This window comes from Globicephala melas, chromosome 2, assembly GCF_963455315.2.
Source record: "Globicephala melas chromosome 2, mGloMel1.2, whole genome shotgun sequence".
Taxonomy (NCBI): domain Eukaryota; kingdom Metazoa; phylum Chordata; class Mammalia; order Artiodactyla; family Delphinidae; genus Globicephala; species Globicephala melas.
The window spans coordinates 164,354,080-164,374,427 of NC_083315.2; the positions used below are offsets into that span (position 1 = coordinate 164,354,080).

General features: G+C 48.2%; 1 protein-coding gene across 8 annotated transcripts in view; it reads right to left on the reverse strand.

The window, feature by feature from the left end:
• The window catches only part of TTC7B (tetratricopeptide repeat domain 7B), a 238,212-nt gene that overhangs the window by 199,373 nt on the left and 18,491 nt on the right, over window positions 1–20,348 (reverse strand). For 6 of the 8 annotated variants that reach the window (XM_060295192.2, XM_060295185.2, XM_060295188.2 and 3 more), the window contains exons 2-3: window positions 15,972–16,126; window positions 11,965–12,133 (exon numbers count right to left, since the gene is read on the reverse strand). The exons of 1 other annotated variant lie outside the window; for it this stretch is intronic. In XM_060295192.2, coding sequence (XP_060151175.1) covers window positions 11,965–12,133; window positions 15,972–16,126 — 324 coding nt within the window. Of the gene's footprint in view, window positions 1–11,964; window positions 12,134–15,971; window positions 16,127–20,348 lie in introns of those variants that run through there. One more of the 8 variants, XM_060295186.1, reaches the window with a different exon arrangement.

The window sequence follows — 20,348 nt, forward strand, 5'->3', positions numbered from 1 at the left end:
ATCTATTAAAACAATAGAGTATCAAGAGATTGAATTAGTAATCCAAAAACTTCCTATGAAGAAGAGCCCAGGCTCAGATGGCTTACTGGTGAATTCTACCAAATGTTTAAAGAAGAGTTAACACCAATCCTTCACAAACTCTTCCAAAAAGTAGAAGAGGAGGTAACACTTCACAACTCACTCTATGACACCAGTATTATCTTGATACCAGAACCAGACAAAGACATCCCAAGAAAACTGCACCATTATGAACATAGACGTAAAAATCCTCAACAAAATATTAGTGTAGCAAATCCAGCAACACATTCAAAAGGATTATATACCATGACCAAGTGGGATTTGTTCCAGGAATGCAAAGTTGGCTTAACATATGAAAATCAGTCAATATAATACATCCTAATAGAAGAATAGGCACAAAGATCACACAATTATTTCAACAGAAAAAGCATTTGACAAAATCTGACACCCTTTTAGGATCAAAAACACTCAACAAACTAGAAATACTTCTTCACCCTGATAGAGGCCATTTATGAAAAACCCACAGCTAACATAGTGGTGAAAGACTGAAAGCTTTGCCCCGAAGACAAAGATCTCTGCCCTGGTCACTTCTATGCAACATTGTACTGGAGGCTCTGGCTAACGCAGTTTGGCAACAAAAAGAAATGAAAGGCATTCAGATTGGAAAGGAAGAAGTAAAACTATCCTATTTACAGATGACATGATATATATAGAAAACCCTAAAGAATCCATAAAAAATTATTAGAACTTATAAATGAGCACAGCAAGGTTACAGGATAAAAGATCAATATACAAAAGTCAGTTGTGTTTTCTATACACTAGCAATGAACATTCTAAAAATTAAATTAAGAAAACAATTCCACTTATGATAGCATCCAAAAGAATGAAACTTAGCAATAAATTTAACAAAAGGAATGTAAGACTTGTACACCAAAAACTAGAAAACATTTCTGAAAGAAATTAAAGAAGGCATCCCATGTTCGTGGATTGGAAGACTTAATATTGTTAAGATGGCAATATTCCCCAAATTGATCTACAGATTCAACATAATCCTTATCAAATTCCCAGCAGGCTTTTTTTTTTTGGTACTAATTGACTATTTGATCCTAAAATTTATATGGAAATGTAAGGGACCCAGAAAAGCCAAAACAATCTTGGAAAGAACAAAGTTGGAGGACTCACACTCCCCAATCTTAAAACTTACTACAAAGCTACAGTAAAAAAGTAGTACTGGCATAAGGATAGATATACAGACCAATGTAATAGAATTGAGAGTCCAGAAATAAACCTTTACATTTATATTCAATTAAATTCAACAAAGACATCAAAACAATTCAATGGGGAAGAAATAGTCTTTCAACAAATGGTGCTGGAAAACCGGATAGCCACAGATAAAAGGATGAAGTTGGACCACTACCTCACACTATATACAAAAATTAACTCAAAGTAGATCATAGACCTAAATGTAAGAGTTCAAACTACAAAACTCTTTTTAAATGTTAATAAAAGATCTGTGACCATGATGAGGCAACAGTTTCTTAGATACAACACCAAAAGCACAAAAGAGAAAAAAGTAGATAAACTAAAATTAATCCAAATTTAAAACTTTTACATTTCAAAGGACACCATCAAGAAAGTAAAAAGACAACCCATAGAATGGGAGAATATATTTTAAAACCATATAGCTGTAAAGGGACTTGCATCTAGAATATAAAATGAACAATTATAACTCAATAATAAAAAGACCAACTACCCGATTTTAAAATGGGCACAAGATCTGAATAGACATTTTTCCAAAAAAGATATACAAATGGCCAAAAAGCACATGAAAAATTGTTCAACATCATTAGTCATTAGGGAAACAAGTTAAAAACCACAGTGAGATACCATATCACACACACACCAGGATGACTGTGATCAAAAGAACAGAAAAGCGTTGACAAGGATGTGGAGAAACTGGAATCTTTCAGAATAATACAGTCGCTTTGGCAAACAGTTTGCAGTTCCCCGAAAAGTTAAACACAGAGTTATCACGTGACCCAGTAATTTCACTCCTAAGTATGTACCCAAGAGAAATGAACACATACATCCAGCCCAAATCTGGTACACAAATGTTCATGGCAGCATTATTGATAATAGCCAGAAAGCAGGAACAACCTCACGTCCATCAGCTGATGCGTGGATTAACAAAATGTGCAAAATGTGGTACCTTCATACAATGGAATATTGTTCAGCCATAAAGAGGAAAGGTACATGCTGCAACATGTGAGAACCCTGGAGACATGCCAAGTGAAAGAAGCCAGGCACAAAACGTCACATGTTAGGACATTCCATTTATCTCAAACGTCTAGAATAGGCAAATCTCTAGACAAAAGGTAGATTAGTGACTGGCTAGAGCTGGGGGGGTGGGCATTAATCAAATAACAGGAAGTGAGTGTTAATGAGTACAGATTTCCTTCTGGGGTGACGAAAATGTTCTAAAATTGACTGTGGTGATGGTCGCACAACTTCTGAACTACTGAATTGTACACTTAAAAGGTTGTATTTAATGGGATGTAAATTATATCTCAATAAAGTTTTTTTTAAAAGCTATAGAGCATATTTGTAATAGGAAAACCTGAAACAACACAGATGTTCCATAGGCGATTCGTTCAAACATACCCATAAGGCACACCACTGTGCAAGCCCAGGCTGGTTCGAACCCTGGTCCCAAAAACACACCTGTAAAATTTGTTAACTAACTCAAGTGGCAGTAGGGTAGCTGGTTTTATTTTTTGCTTTATATTGTTCTTCATTTTCCAAATAGCCTATACTCAACATACAAGTGAGGAATAAATGTTTAGGGGCTTCTCTGGTGGCGCAGTGGTTAAGAATAGGCCTGCCAATGCAGGGGACACGGGTCCGGGAAGATCCCACATGCCGCGGAGCAACTAAGCCTGTGCGCCACAACTACTGAGCCTGTGCTCTAGAGCCCGCGAGCCAGAACTACTGAGCCCACGTGCCACAACTACTGAAGCCTGCGTGCCTAGAGCCCGTGCTCTGCAACAGGAGAAGCCACCACAGTGAGAAGCCCGCGCACCGCAACGAAGAGTAGCCCCCGCTCGCTGCAACTAGAGAAAGCCCGCGCGCAGCAATAAAGACCCAACACAGCTAAAAATAAAATAAATGTAAAAATAAATAAATTTTTTAAAAAATTTAAAAAAGAAAAAAAAAATGTTCACTTTCAGATCAAAGGTCAGAATGAGAGGCGGCTGGTCCCACATAGCGCAGATAGGAAAGCACACAGGCACAGCCGTTCTGCAGCAGTCTGGAAATACTTCTTTTCTGACCCAGAAACTCCACCTCTGGAAACCTCTCCTAGGGAAATCATTAAGAACAAGCACAAAGACCAGGCTGAGAGGGCATTCATCACAGCCTTATATGTAACAGAGAAAAGCTGAAAACAACATACATGGCCCAAAATAGAGGCTTTTTAGTTAAATATATTATAGCTTATCCATGCAATGAAATGCTGCACAGCTGCTAAAATGTTGCAGAAATTTATCTGTTGTTGCAGAAAATGACAGCAGGTCACAAAGCAGTATATATGATATAATCTCATTTTATTAAAAAAAAAAGCCACACGCATGATAAGTATAGAGAACATCTAAAAGGAAACACACTAAGATGTTAACAGACGTTGGCTTTGGGTAAACAGGGTGATGGATATTTTTATGTTCTTTTGACTGGTCTGTATTTCTTATTTTTATACAATGCACATGTATCTTGTCTGTATTAAGACGAATAATAAAGGGAAATTATGGGGGAAGAGGCAAGAGGGCAACCCAGGACAGCTGGAAGCACCACCAGCTGCCCAAGCAAAGGAGCATGATAGGCGGGGCCATGGGGAGGGTTGAGACCGTCACAGCCACTGCTGCTCCCAATCTCGGGACACCTGAGGTCAAGACTACACAAGCTCCCTTTTGCTGACCTCAGATTTATATATTTAAAAGCGTTTTCCCATTTTGTCTTCTTCATTCTTCTCAGTATTCTTGTATCATTATCTCCATTGTGTAGATAAGAAAAGTGAGACTTAGATCTACTTACTTAAGAATCACAGAAGAGCATCAAAGGTTAGCAGGTTATCTGACACCAGAATTCCATCAGTGACATCCCTACTCCAACTGAAAGGCAGCTCAAGAAAGCAGAAATAATATGGATTCTGGAGTCCACAGGCCTTGATCTGACTCCCACCTCACCTCTGAAATTCAGGCTTTCAACCGCTCCGCAGGGAATGATAATCCTTATGGCACAGGACTGTTCTCGGGGCAAAGTGCAATCATGCAGGTAGATCTGAAAGCGTCATGCCTGGCTCCTGGGAGGGCTCAACAAATGCTAATCCAACAGGAACCCCAAACTCTCAGGGCAGCCGAACCCTGAGGTGGCTGTGTGTGTTAGAAAGATCTCCAGATATGGGAATACTGCTGGACTGCGTGCCGTTTCCACTGCCTGGCCTGGTCCTATCCCCGAGGCCAGAACAGTCAAGTCCTTCTTCCCCCGAGAGCTCTCCACGCAGGCAAGGTCGGCTCCTCCATCCTTGGAGACTGCCTGATGCGGTCTGGTCCCAAGGCCATCTCCAGTCCACAGTGACTCTGTCACAGAGCGGTCACCTGGCTCCTCCTCAATTGTCCCTTTTCCTTTTCCCCTGCAGGGATCGCCTCCAAGGAGAAAAGGCAGAAAGAGCCCCAGCTTCTTTGACAAGAAGGCTCCTACTCAGAGGAGCCACTGCTGTGTCACCTGTCATGGACATTTGCCCTCCCTCTCATTCCCCTGAAGGGCCCACCCTCTTCGTCACAGCCTTCATGCAGGTCCTGGGCCAGTTACAGGGCATGTCGCTGGCCACCGTAACTACATTGAGGATGGGAATGTGACCCAGGCAGGGTCAACAAGACCCAGTGAAAATCTGGCTGAGGTTCCTACGACTTACGCCTAAGAGAATCAGAGTCTGGAGCTTGAGATGGGAAGCAACACAGGGGAAGATGTGCTGGGAAAAGGAGAGAAAGCGTCCACGCCTTTGAGCCCTGAATCCGGCTGCCCCCGAAGTCAGATTGAGTTGGGTTTTCTTTCACCTACAACTGAAAGGCCCTAACCCACAGATCTCAGCAGAACTTCAAAATGCGTCTTCAGCGTGGGTTTACCCTATGCATGCGCTCAGGGCAGGGGCTCTGGCCTTGGGGGATGGAGTCTGAGTCGCTGACTTGGATTGGCACTTCTGCCTCCATCCTCTCGGTGAGCACAGCATACCCGTTCACTACATCTGCAGAGCAGTGGGCTCGGGCTGGGCAGAGCAGGTGACACGGACACCCTGCCACCGGTCCAGCCCCTCCCCCTCTCACCATGTCCCAGCAGCTGTTGTGTCTCTCTCACGGCACTCTCTCCCACCGAGCACACAAGCGACCTGAGAGCCTCTCTGCCACCCAGTGCCTACGTGAGCTGGCTCAAGGGGCGAGCCCTGGTCACCATGGCTGCGCCTGCAGCTGTCAGCTGAGCATAGGCGCCAGCTGGTCCGGAAGACGTCAACCCACGGCCTGGAGAGGGCAGGGGCCCTAGTGTGCGAGGGGACCGGCACTGCCTACCCCACAGATGCCTCTGGCACTGGTGGAGCATGGCCAGCCTGGACCTAACCCACCACATGCAGGTTCCCCTGGGGGCGGCAAACGAACATCCCTGAGGATAGAGCCCCCACCATGGCCCCCAGGCGAAAGCCCCCAACAAACATGCCTCCACTTTCCCAGGGGAATCTGGGCTGCTCCAGACAGACAATATTCCAGGAGGAAAAATGAGGCAGAAAGGTAAACCACCTTCTAGGAACCTCATTCCTCGAGTCACCTCGTCGGGAGTCTGGCCTCACCTTGACACAGAGGGCTGTTACGATGAGCCCCCAAGGAGGAAGAGCAGATACACCCTTCTTCTCCCGTCTCTTATATTTCATGGGTGGGGGGCAGGGAACCCTGGTTCAAGATATTTGTTTCCTCCGTGGCCACAACATGCGACAGCCTTCTTGGGAGCACGACAGTACTCAAGTCATAACTACCCACAGCCTGAACAATTTCCAACTCAATTTATTTCAGGCCTTTTTTGATACCACCCAGCGGCCCAGGACTGAGCAAAGTGTGGTGGAGAAGCCCGTGAGCAACACCTAACAAAAGCCACTCAACAATGAACCGTGTCCCTTGTGCTGATGTGTCTGAATTTTGCACTGGCAGGGGGCCCATGGAAGACAGCGAGCAATCCCCAGGGGCCTCTTCCCCAAACGTTTTGTCAGTGAATGTTTTAAGTCTCTGTCCTCTGGCCTAACGACTGATTACTGCAAGCTGAGGTCCGTGGGTGTGAGAAGACACTGGTTTTCAAGCTGGGGAGGGCAAGGCTGATATCCACACCTTTCTGGAGATGGGTTCTGTGTTTGAAGACTAGTGCTTACAAGCTTAAGGGAACAGGCAGCACTTCTGAAAGCCCCTGAGAGCTCCCTCGCCCCTCGGCGCTGCCCACGGAGAGGTGGGCATCTTAGTTCCTTCTTGACACCACGCCCCAAGACCCGATGCTCAGCGCACACAGTGGGCAGACCGAAGAGGGCTCTGGGGCCAGTCTCACCCGAGGAAGGAAGTAACATACCCAAGGGGAGGCCATTATATGATTCCGTTACCACATCCCCACTGCTGTTCTCATCACACCCACCCTTCTGCGAAGCGAGAGGCCCACGAGGTCTGCAGACTCTAGGGAAGGGGAGGCCTCTGGCCAGGAAGTGAAGTGCGGTCAGCAGAGACGAGCCCTCCTCCCTGGAGCCCAGCAGAGACAGTTTCTCCTCCTCCGCTACCTCCTCTCTTATCGGCCAATGTATTTAGCATGTTCCTTATGAAGACAACTGTCTGGGAATTGTGTGGATTGTTTTTGCCTCTTAAAGGAACACTACTTGCATCAGCTGATCCATCCCAACGTGAATGGCCTTTTGTGATAAAACCATGAATGTGGCTCCAACTCTAAAGACCCTCTAACCTTCCGGGCCAGCCCGGGGCAGGGCTGACGAAGTGCAGGATGTTACGGTACCCACTCCACCTGCCCCTGACCACTGGGTGCCCCCCAGCCTCCAGCAACAGCCTTTCCTCCCTCAGCCTCCAATCTCTGCTTGCACTCCCACAGCCTGAGCCAAGCCCTCTGCTACACAAGGCAGATACACTAGGGCAACTCTCCCCTCTCCCCATAGCTGGCTGTTACCTGGGGCTTCTGAAGAGATCTATCCATTTGGGTTCAAGCTCCAGGGATACATAAGAATAAAAATAGCTAACCTTTGTTATCTGCCAGGCACCGTGCTAAGCGCTTTACATGTGCTCACTCCTTCCCTACAACAATGCTACAGTGTAGATACTATTATTATCTCCATTTTATAGATGAAGAAAGGGAGCCCCAGTGAGGTGAAAGTAATTTGCACGAGATCCTACAGCTAGTAAGTGACAAAGCTACAGATCAAACTTGGAAGTCTGGCTCCAACACCCCAAGCTCTGAGTCAGTGTGTCAGAGGAGCAATTTCAAACCCAGGAACAAAGGAGGAATAAAGAAAGTGGAGGAGGCCCCACAAAGCTCCCAACACTATACCGCCTTCTCCACCTGGGCAGATGTCATGCAGCTTGACAGGAACGTTTCCTACCAAGAAACACCTCCGTGTCGGGGCCCTGCCTCCAGTTCATTCTGTGTCATTGGGCAAGTCCCTTACCTTCTCTGGCACAGTCTCCCCTGCTGGAAAATAAGACATTTGTATGAGAGATGGTTGTGAAGGCCCTGTTTAGATTTTGGAGTCAGTCCTTCTCTGCTTTGGTACCATGCAATCTGGAAAGGAAGTTTAATACCACGCTGCTGTTTCCAGGTTCGTAATTTCCCTCCTCGTGGGCACCAATCCCAAGCCTCAGATCCTACGCATTCCCTTTCATTCACCTGCATCCTCCAACAGGTCCCATCTGGGTCCGAGACCAAGCTCTGATGGACATGTCTAATGAGAGGCTTACATGCCCCCCCCTCCAGTCTCCTCTTTTTCCCAAGTGCCTGGTGGCATGGCCCTATAGTGACTTCTCACCAGTGCACTGTCAGCACAGCTGATGTGTGTTACTTCTGCTCACCCTAGACATCTCTCTCCTTTCCCCTTTCCACGAGCTGCAACATGCCAGCCACCCAGCTTCAGTCATCCATCACACAGATGAGGACTGCGCCCTAGCAGACGGGGGAGGAACAGCAACCTCGCAGAACACAGCTGCCTACCCACCGTGACCAGGTGGGCCATCGCAGGACTGTCACAGGCCTTCCCTCAATTGGAACCCATGCATCTGTGGTCCCTCTATTACAACAGGGTACATGCCAAGGCTATTTATAAAGGCCATCTCTAGGAAGGCAAGCCACTTACAGCTCCCACTGTCCTAGCTGCAGCAAGTTAGCCGATGTCCAGCAGATCGAAGTCCCAAAATAGACAGTGACCATGTGTTCACTGTTCCCAAGCCTCCCCCTTTGGGAAAAGAACATCTGTGGCCACTCGGTGTCCTGGAGATTTCACGTGATATCTCAATCTGTACCCAGAATAAAGATTTCTACTCACTTGATTAACCCAGTTCTACCAGAAGCTAAAGAGTTTCTCCATGTCTTCTATTCCCATTCTCTGTTTCTCTATTTAGTTTTAAGGGATAGGAGGAAGGCACTGGGGGGATGGGCGGGGGGGGAGTTGAGATCCATTGAGAGGCTCTCTGATAATGGCAATGAACTGAAATGTATAACCTTTGGGGAAGGGATCCATGCCAGCCTCTGTCATGGTGTGATGTCAACATGCTTTTACAGGTATACCCCGTAACTGGCAGCGAGTAAGTCTGAATTATCGAAATATGCCCAGTATGTTACCCCTGGGCAAAGAAAATGCACCTGACCATGACAGCTAGAAGCAAAGGCACCCAGAATCACCTGAATTACACGATGGGCACCTTGGTAGAAATCTGAGCAAGGGAACTTCTATAAATTTCAATCAATAATTGAGCACCAATTAGGTACCAGACACCGTGCTAGTTTCTGAGGATGGCAAACGAACAAAACAGTTCCTCCCTGAGTGGAACTCACAGACTGGCAGGAGTGTCTGATCGCAGTACAACTAGTTCTAATATGATGTTTGAGTAGTTCTAACCTACTGGGCTGTGATACTATCAAATGCGATGGCTTCTGAATGGGTGAGCCCTGGAGGGTGTCAGGGAAGACAGGACATGTGAGCTTAAGGGTCAGAACTTACAGCAAGGGACCTGGGCAAGGAGTTAAGGGAGAGGAACGTGAGAGGTGGGGCTGAGAGGAGGAGTGTGGACACAAATCTAGGGTGTTCTCTAGTGACCAGAATGTTTTCTACCTGCGGAAACCTTACCTGGCCTGAGCGCATTCCCATCCACGTGCCAACAGAGCAGAGTAATTAAGAACGTGGGCTTTGGAGCTGAACACTCTTCAGACTAAGTCCCCCTCTGTCACTCAGTAGGAGAGCATGGGCTCTGGAACCAGCCACTGAGGCTGAGTCCTGGCTCTACCACTTCCCAGCTGTAGGGCCCCGGGCAGCATATCTAACATCCCTGTGCCTCGGTTTTCTCATCTGTAAAATGGAAAAAATAATAGTGTCTACCTCATAGGGTGATGGTGAAGCTTGGCCGAGATACCCAAATAAGGGCCACAGTGCCTGGCACACAGTGGGCACCATATCATTCTTAGTAACCTCACCCAGTCTCATTTCCTTTGTCTGTAAATTAGGGGTTTGGAGGATTAAAAAGACAATAAAACCCTAACGTGGTGTTGGCCCATAGGAGGTTCTCATAACTGAATCCTGTTGGCTTCTGATTCCCAACAAGCCGAGGCTATATTACCTGGCCAGGGGAATCTGCTCCCGGCCATGGCTGCAAGAGCAGATGTGGGAGTTCATGGACATTGACTCTGGCTGAGAGACTGGGTCGAGTCAGACCTCAGGGGACCATGGAAAAGTTGAGGTGACCTGTGAAAGTGTGCAGGTCAATTCCCCGGCTGACAGCAGCATACAGGTGGCACAGGGGAGGGGCGTGGGCTGGTGCATGCCCATCCAAGGTGCACCTGGGCTTTGCTCCAGCCCAGTCTTACTCTGGTGAAGTGAGGGGACAGCTGTTCCCTTCTCCCATGAGCTAGCCAGCATGTCCCAACAGCCAAATGCCTCAGCCCCGTGGCTGGGGCCCACTGCTAATCACACACCACCCAGGGCCAGACTTGGGGACCAAGCCTCCTGTCCCCCTTGCCCACTTTGCATGGCAGGTGTGAGACTAAGCTGGTGGTGCCACCTGCAGACAGTCTGCCCACCAGGCCGTCTCAAATCAAGACCTGAGCTCTTGGTGCTAACCAGGTCTTAGAGCCATGCTCCACCCCCAAAGGACAAACCAACTCCTGGCTACAAGCCAGGAGGCCCCAGGTCAATCAGGTGACTGGAAACTGCCAGATGAAGCCTTGCTCTTGTTGCACAATATCGTTCCTGGCCCCAAATCTCTCTCTCTCTCTCACACACACACACACACACACGCACACACACACGTGCACACACACACAGCTCCCATAAGCCTAAGGCATGTGAGGCGCTGGGTGAACACCAGCGAGAAAAGAGAGCAGCTGTGTGGCACAGACCTCAGACAGATGCACGCCCAGGTCCAGGCCCTCAGAACCCCTGAGACAGCCTCAAAGGACTGTGCCCAGTAAACCATCAGAGTGCCCTGTCAGAGTGACAGCATCCTTTCCCAGCCCACAGGGACACTGAGAAGATTAATTAGAGGAACCTAAAAGTGCTTGAGCAAGGCTCCCCAGGGAACTGGGTGAATCTGTCACCCCTGTCACAAGGCTCTTTAAGTGTGCCTTGGCTGGGTCTTTGTTCAACATTGCATAGGATAACCAAGACAGACAGCCGGCTGCAGACAAGTGGCCAGCTCAGTGCTGTTCTAGAGGGTCAACCCACCCAGGGCCCGAGCCTCTGTGTGGCCACAGTCAGCCACATTGCATGGTTTGCATGGTAGGTGGCAGGAAGGAGAGGAGCTGCTTTCAGAGGGTCTCCTTCTTACTGAGGCCTTTATAAATCTACTTCAAAGTGTCCCTCCTCCTCCAGGAAGCCTTCCTGGCCCTGCTGGCCTACAGTGACCTCTCCTGCCTCTGAAAAGCTGTTACCGGGCCTGGCTTTTTCCATTTGCTGTTTTGTTTGGGGCTGACGTTTAAAAATATCATTTAGTAAGTGCTTTACATACATTATGTGACTTAATCCTCATAACTCTGTGAAGTGGATGTGATTATACTCATTTCATAGATGAGGAAGTGGAGACTTGGAAAGGTCAAATAATGTGTGTGCCCTGGCTTTCTGTCATTTTTTTTTTCCCGTGGGATTGCACTCCCTCACATTAGATTACAAACTCCTCTGTGGCAACCAGGGCAACATTTCCCCCGTCTATCCCCTGAGCCCCTAGGCCCCCAGGTAAACACTGCATGACGGGCTGTTACAGTGACCACTGAGCCTTAATTAACCCAGAGGTGGCACTGATGAATAAAAATGAGATCAGCCACATGGCCGACTGGCCATATGATAAGGATCCCTGTATATACGCTGTGCGGCAATTACCAAGAACGGTCCCTGCTTAAGCTGCACATTAATCATCAGGAAACTTTACTGCAATGTTGTTCCTTCAGGGACAACTGAGGAGCTGCAGCTCTAAGGAAACGCCGTGTCGCTGGACTTAAAATGATCCAGTGCCTGTGGTGGGGCAACCCCAGGGGCCTCGCCAGGAGCTGCCGGGGTTAAGCCCAGCCAAGGGCACAGGGGTCAAACCGCAGGATCCAGGGAGGCCCTGCAGCTCCAGACAGCGCGACCCAGGGCATGGCCCCCAGGAGAGCAGGCGTGGGCCTCACCTTTGGTGGCGTAGGCGTCCGCGGCCATCCGTAACCTGTAAGGGGGGACGCCCGTCAGCGGCCAGTCTTCCAGGCCCACCCGGGCATAAATGTTGAGAGCGGCTTCATAGTCTCCTTCAACATAATCCAACTTGGCCATGATCAGATTGGACTCTTGTAGGAATTCTGACTAGAAGGAAAAGGAGAGAAAAAAACATTTTCCTACGATGTGATGTGTGATGCTCCCATGGAGCCCCGTGGCTCTGCACAGAAAGACGGGTGTGGGAGCCTTCTTGTTGGTACTGCTCACAGGGGCCCCAGAGCGGAAACAGCCCATGTGGCCAGCAGCTGATGAGGGGGGAGGCAAAATGTGGTCTCGCCGTCCCCCGGAATATTACTGAGCCATCATCAGGAACGAAAAACTGACCCCTGGGACCACATGGGTGAACCTCAAGAACATGACGCTGAGTGAAAAAGCCCGTCACACAGGCGACATATATTGGCCCGAACGGTCGAGCCTGCTGAGGCAGAAAGCAGACTGGTGTTGCCTAGGGCTGCATGATGGGGGCATGAGAGATGACTGCTAACACCTACAGGTTTACTTCTGGGGTGATGAAAATGTTCTAAAACTGACGTAATGGTTGCACAGCTCCTGAATTGTACACTTTCAATGGATGAATTATATGGCATGTGAATTATACTTCAATAAATCTGCTGTGGGGCTTCCCTGGTGGCGCAGTGGTTGAGAGGCCGCCTGCCGATGCAGGGGACGCGGGTTCGGGAGGATCCCACATGCCGCGGAGCGGCTGGGCCCGTGAGCCATGGCCACTGAGCCTGCGCGTCCGGAGCCTGTGCTCCGCAACGGGAGAGGCCACGGCGGTGAGAGGCCCGCGTACCGCAAAAAAAAAAAAAAAAAAAAAAAAAAAACTGCTGTAAAACAGGCTCCCCTCAGGCCTCAGGTTTGGGTCAAGAATGGAAGGCGTGCGTTATGAACAAAACACACGAGCACCTGTCTCCGAAAAGGAGGCTCCACGGACATCCTGGTGGGTCCTGCCCACAGCACTGGGGGTATAACACAGACTGTAACCCAAATCCCAAGGAGAGAGGCTTTCTAAATTGGTGCAAAATTCAGGACTTGCTTTCTTTCCGGGGACAAACTTTTCTCGCTGAGCTGTTCCAGCTTGTTATGGTTACTGACCCAGGTCCCTTCCCAGAGGATGCAAGTTCTAACTCTGATGGGCTCGTCTTCCTCTCCATCAGGAGAGGCTGGCTTCCCCAGTCCACACCCACCAACCTCATCCTCAGCCCATCCTCAAGCCCCACTCATCACTGGGGAAAGAAGAGGCAACCCAGCCATCTACATAAGGAAACATTTATCACCCTCTTCTAGGCCTTCTCATTGGAACCCCAGGTATACAAAGCCGGATTTTTCAGCTTACAGAAGCACACCATGAAGCTGCACTATCCTGTAATCTATGGCTGAGACGGAGTGGGCGATATGCAGGTAACCAGCCAGAGCGTGGCGAAGCCGCTGTTTCAGCCAAGGTGGTCGGCTTCCAGGCAGTCCCTGAAAGGGAGCAGGGGTAGCGCTACAGAGGACATAGAACAGGCAAGAGAATGAAGGGAGCAAAAGGGTTTTAAGAGTGGCCCAAGGGAGTGGCACCAATGCAAGACGTCAGAATTATATTTGGAAACAGAGAAAGAAATCAGAGCAGACTTAAGAAAAGAGAAAAAGAGCTGTGAAAAGAAAGCATCCACCACAGGGGTTCTCCACCAGGGAAGGGGACAGGGCAGGCTTGGGTATATTGAAAAGGCTTCCTAGGAGATTCCTGTGTCCTCCCTCTTTCCCCAGAACTGAGACCCATAGGCTGAAAAGCAAACTAAAGGGGGAGGGGGAGGGAGTTAGTGTTTGCTGGGCACAGAGCTTCAGTTTGGGATGATGAAAAGTTTCTGGGGATAGATGGTGGTGATCTGAATACGAATGCACTTAAAACCACTGAACCTAAAAGATGGTTAAAATGGCAAATTTTATGATATTTATATTTTACCACAAGAAAAAAGTTTTAAAAATTAAACCCGAAAAAATTTTTAATTAAAAAAAAAAAAGGTAAACTTGAAGGGCCAGATGGAAAATATGCAGGAGCTTGAAGAAAATTCCAAGAGTATGCACAGTATGGAGAGCCTTGCTGGGCAAGTCCAATCTATGGCCTTGTGCAGAGGAGGAAACAGCTTGGCAGAGGCCCCTGGGCCGAGGGGGAGAGGGGAGCAGCTCCAGCCCAGTGCCATGTTACCTTGCCTGTGACAAGCGCAACTTTCTTGAGTTGAATCAGAAGCCAGGCCTCCTGACTCCTCGTCCGGGCTCTTTTTGCCACCACACGGCTACCTCGCTCTGGTCTCTCCAGCCTCAGTTCACTTGTGTTTTGTGGGCACCTGTGTCTTCACAGGGCTTTCCCTAGCTCCCAGCTAGGAGACACCCGAACTTAAGGTCAAGAGGAGAGGAAATTTCACATCAGCCAGCGTGAGTGGGTCAACCCGCCCAGGCAAGATATGTTCCAAATATGACTTTAGAACACTCTTTATAAGGCAGAGGAGCTCAAAAATGGCAGCAGGAGAAAACTTCTCTAGGTAGAACCAATAAAATAGCAAAAACTGACATGTATCTCGCGCTATCCAGTTGTGAAAGAACTTCTACACCTGAGACTCAGAATGGCCTTGAGCTAAGTACACTTACAGATAAGAAATGTGAAGCTCAGAGAGCTTAAGTAACTTCCCACGATCACACAGCTTATAAAGCCACAACTGGAAAGAAAACTCAGAATTCTAAGTTGAAATTCAATGTTCTTACTACCGCACTGGGTTGTGGAGGATGGAGAGCAAAAACTATGAACATGTGGTAAAATTAAAGGTTAATTCAAAGTGGGGGGACTCAAAGTGGGATAGAAACTAGCCAAGGTGCCAGGCCTGGAGCAGTGATCTTCAACCTCTCTCCCCAACACAGAGTCTCAGCCTTATACCTCCTGGAAGGACACTTGAGTCTGACCAGCTGTCACTATGAGGTCCCCCCACCCTTTCCCACTGATTAGGACCCACCAATGTCACCAGGACCATCTTCGTTAAGAACAACTGACATGGAGACAACTGTCCCTAACTCTGAAGAAAAGTGAAAGAAGGAAGGAAGGAAGAAAGGAAGAGCTTTAAAAGTTCACTGAAGACTGCCCTTCCCCAACAGAGAATACATCCGAGATTTTAAAGGGACCCTGAAGAAGCTGGCAGGAGTGCTGGGATGCAGTCAGCTATCTGAACAAGACTGACTTCAGGAAACCAGTTAAGAGCCAGACTTCAGGCAGGGAAGTGTCCAGAAACCAGTAAGTGAGGTAACAGGGTGGGGAAGGGGGCAGGGGGGAGGGAAGGCAAGGTGGAAAAGATTCAGTGAAGCAAGGAAAGATGTGAAATGGAGAGGGAAAGCTGGATACAGAGACCAGGAAACAGGGCAGATGAGGAGAAGGGCAGCGCTTAGGGTTTCCTGTGCCATGAGGACTAGGGTCATTGCTCAGGCAGAGGGAAGTTCCTGCCCCGGTTCCCTCCCACACCAAGGTACCAGGCCTGCCGGCGCCAATGTGCACCCCGCTCCGGGCCAGAGCTGCCTGGGACATTCACAAGCTGCACGTTTCAGGCAGGGTATCATGTGGTTTAAGCGACACTCCTGATTCACTTCTCTCTTCTCAGTGGGACAAGGTGTCAGATTGAGTCCTGGGCCACAGATAACAGCTTTATTCCAAGCACCTGGGGAAGATTAGTGCCATTTCTCAGGATAATGTGTCATTAGAGACTCTCATCAGAGAGAAGCCATTGGTCTGGAAGCCCCACATCAATTGCACAGGGAGTCGGCCTGCTCCTCAGAAGACAAGCCACAGATGTGCTCCGCCCGTCGCCCAGTTTGTCCCTGGGCGTCCTTCCCGAGCACACGCTGCCCAGAGGAGGTAGAGCCAGCACATCCCTCTAAGCCCTCATCCCGAGGCCCACGGTACCTTGAGGTTCCCTCGGTCCAGGGCAGCGGTCAGATGCTTGCGGACCTCAGTCATCTGGGGCCTGGGGCCTCGGGGACTGGCCCCCTGCCGCAGGGGGTGTTCCTTCAGGTACTGCTCCAGCTTTGATTCCCCAAGGAGGAGTTCTGCCATGTCATCTACAAAGAACACAGTGAGAAGCTAAATGGAGGTGAGGAATGGTCTGTGTGCTGGGAACTCCCCAAGGACCTCAGGACCATCTTACGGTGAATTCTCTTAATTAGTTAAGAATGTTCCAGAGTATGAAAGCAAAAGGGTGGTAGCCCAAGCATTCATTCCTCCGTCCCATATTTATTGAACTAGAAAGATGGATACTCGTTAATGTGGACAGAGCTCAAGTTCAGTAGAAGACACAAAGTTGTCTTATGATTTATTCAGCATGATCGCTACAAAACACACAAAACCCAATACTCTGTATTTTCCAGAGACAATGCAGTGAAATCTTCTAGCTCTTTTGTGGTCTACGGCTTTATACACGGACATGAGCTGGTAGAAAGTCTTGTGTACTCAGATTCTTAAAACAAGTTTGTGTCAAAATGACCTGAATGCATGCAGTCTGTTCCTGCCTAGAAGTCAAAGCTCTACAGACATGGTATCTGGGAACGTTTGTACGAAGGTTCTGCTCCTAAGAGCGCATTGCTTATACTTCTTTGTTAATGTCTCTGTTGGCTTGTTAATTAGAAGAAAAACCTCACTCTAAGAGCAGCTCTTTGGAATCCACACATATAGATTGTTCTGAGTAAACCCAGAACAATTCATACACCAGCCTGAACACAGTCTATTTTTTCTGTGAAGGGACAGAACATAATTGTATGAAAATATAAAAGCAATTTTTAAAGGTCTGGAAGGATATGCCTCAAACCCATGGCAGTAGTTACCACTGGGGTACAGGAAGGAGAACCTCAATGGGGGTTAGCGGCCAATTAGACTTTAGCTTTATCTGTAATGTCCTGGCCCTAGAAAGGAGAACAGGTTTGCCCATTATTTGTGTAATCTAAAATTAACTAAAAAGAAAATATCACAGAGGACCCACTGAGATTTTGGGAAGTAGGTCTACCAAAGGCCGAGAGCTGTAACAAGAGCCTTTCCAAGTGCTCTGGTCAGTGACCCAAAGCTGCTGACTCTATAGTTCTCAGCAGTGCCTCTGTGCAATGTGGAGCCGAAAATAATCTTTTAGAGATGAGACCGAGGGTCCTGGGAGGAACCAAGCAACGCAAAAACAGAGCTGAGTTAGGCTACTGAACACAAGAATTCTTCTGCTGTCCAAGAAGAGAAAGCAATTGCCTACAAGATGCAGAGGACGTCAGGCTTGTTCCACGGCCGCATCAACACCGAGGGCCGTAAGGCCATGTCGGCACAGAGCTCGGGGATACGGAGCAAAGCCCACATGGACAGGCCAGCCCAAACAGCAGCTTCCTCCCAGAAGCATGAGTCCTTCCTGAGAATGAAATCCAGCTAAAAAAGAAATCCAGGGCTCAGGGATGAAGGACATGTAGGCAGAGGCCTGCAGGCCTATGAGAATTACAAAACAGAACATGACTGTTATAAATTAATATGATGCAAAAACAATAATACGTCAAAAACTGGGAGGAACTTCAGGGGCCATGCCCTCATCTTTCAAAACACTGTAATATATGTTTAAACAAAAAAACCAAACATGACTCCAATCTTCTTAAAGCTTTATTGGGGACTTCCCTGGTGGTCCAGTGGCTAAGACTCCACGATCCCAATGCAGGGGGCCCAGGTTCAATCCCTAGTCACTAGAGAACTAGATCCTGTATGCCGCAACTAAGAGCCCACGTGCCGCAACTAAAAGATCCCACATGTCGCAACTAAGACCCGGTGCAGCCAAATAAATAAATATTTTTTTAAGAAAAGCTTTATTGGACTCTTTAGGAAATGATTGTCACGTGGTGAAGCAGTTATTTGGAGCTCAACAATTCCTTCGGATTCAGTTTCTTCCCTCCATGAATACTTACTAACACCTTATTTTGTAATAGTGCCCTGCCATCCAACAGAAATATATGCAAGCCACATGTTACTTTAAAATTTGTAGTAGCTACATTAAAAAAGAAACAAGAGACAGGTGAAGTTAATTTTACTAATATATTCTGTTTAACTCAATATATCCAAATATTATCAGTTTAACCAGTAATCAGTATTTTTTAAGTTATTGAGATATTTTACATTCTTTTTCATATTAATTTTTCTAAATCCGTTGTGTACTTTACACTTAGAGTACATCTTGATTCAAACCTACCACAATTCAAGGGGTCAGTAGGTACATGTGGCTAGTGGCTACTCTACTAAACAGGAATATGATCACCATTTATAAAAGTGTCTATTTAAATCTGTCTATATCCCTACAGAGACATCTAGAATGATTATCACTGGAGGAAACGACAGGCATTTCTGAAGGATAATATTTGGGATAATTTTTAAGCTCTCATCTTTAAAGTTTGAATTATTTATATTGAGCAGAATCATTTAATATTACTTTTAGAAAAGATGAACTCTTCTATAAAAATTGGAAATAAACTTTTTTTTAAAAAAAAAAATATATATATCAGGATATTAATAGTGGTTATTTCCGGGCTTCCCTGGTGACACGGGTTCGTGCCCCGGTCCGGGAGGATCCCACATGTCGCGGAGCGGCTGGGCCCGTGAGCCATGGCCGCTGAGCCTGCGCCTCCGGAGCCTGTGCTCCGCAACGGGAGAGGCCACAACAGTGAGAGGCCCGCGTACCGCAAAAAAAAAATAGTGGTTATTTCTGAGTGGTAAGACTATCAGTATACTTTGAATTTCTTTTCTGTATACTTTAAGCTTCCAAAAAATAAAATAAAGTAAAATGGGATTCAGAGTCCTAGATTTAAATCTCAGTTTGTTGCTCTGTGACTTTGGCCCTAGGATTTAACCTCAGCATTTTGGGGGGTAATTCTAAGAAAGGCTCTCTGGACACATGAGCTGAGGATTCCTCTCTCCCCATCATTCCACACTACTCCGCATTATTCTGAATTATTCCGCGTCATTCCCCGCCCCTCCAGCTCACCTCCCTGCTGCTGATCTCCTGCCCCTGCATCTGGAAATGGCTGCCCGGGGCAGCATCGCCAGGCCAGCGAGCAGAGAGGACAATAGATCAGGACCTCTGCTACCTGCTGCATCTCTCTAGCTGTGGGACCAGGGGCATACTGAAGCATCAATTCCCCCGTTTATAAAATGGGAGCAATACTGTGACCATAGCAAGACTGCAGAATAGAGCTAATGAGTTCTTAGTAGGGACTATGCTGTGACCTTGGAGTGTGACCACACCACTCAGCTGGGCCTTAAAGGTTGAGTAGGATCTGGACTGGCAAACAAGAGAGGGAAGGGTAAACTAGGCTGAGGGAACAGCACAGCATTGGAAAGGTGCAAAGGCAAGTTTCCTTTGCATTGAACAAAGCGGCTGGAGAACAGGGTGCGGTGAGTGAGAAGACCAGCTGGGGTCAGAACTCAGAGACTGGGGCTTCCCTGGTGGCGCAGTGGTTGAGAGTCCGCCTGCCGATGCAGGGGATACGGGTTCGTGCCCCGGTCCGGGAAGATCCCACATGCCGCGGAGTGGCTGGGCCCGTGAGCCATGGCCGCTGAGCCTGCGCTTCCGGAGTCTGTGCTCCGCAACGGGAAAGGCCACAACAGTGAGAGGCCCGCATATCGCAAAAAAAAAAAAAAAAGAACTCAGAGACTCACTGGTTCACCCTCCCCCACCCCCCTACCCAGCCCCATCACCACGGGGTGACGCCCAAATCCCTTAGCATGGAACACAGGTCCTGGCCAAGTTCTCCACAGGTGCCAGCCTGGTTCACTCCTCCAAGCCTTTGCAAGGCTCTGGGATGCTGAGAACACTGTTGGCCGTTACTGATCTCTAAGCGCTGTGGATCTCCTCCCCGACATGCCCCATCCCAAGCCACCCCCAGCTGTCCCAGCAACCTTGAGCACCCCAATCCCTTCTAGACTATAAGGAGAGGCTTAAAGGAAGAACCTGAGTGTCATTTTTTTTTTTTTTTTTTTCAGTACGCGGGCCTCTCACTGTCGTGGCCTCTCCTGTTGCGCAGCACAGGCTCCGGACGCGCAGGCTCAGCGGCCACGGCTCACAGGCCCAGCCGCTCCGCGGCATGTGGGATCTTCCCGGACCGGGGCACGAACCTGTGTCCCCTGCACCGGCAGGCAGACTCTCAACCACTGCGCCACCAGGGAAGCCCCTGAGTGTCATTTATTTTTGAGTCCCAGGGCCGGGCACAACATCTGGCAAAGAGTGACAATAAACGGTGAATTAACTCGATGACAGGCAGAGGCATTTGGGCTGCA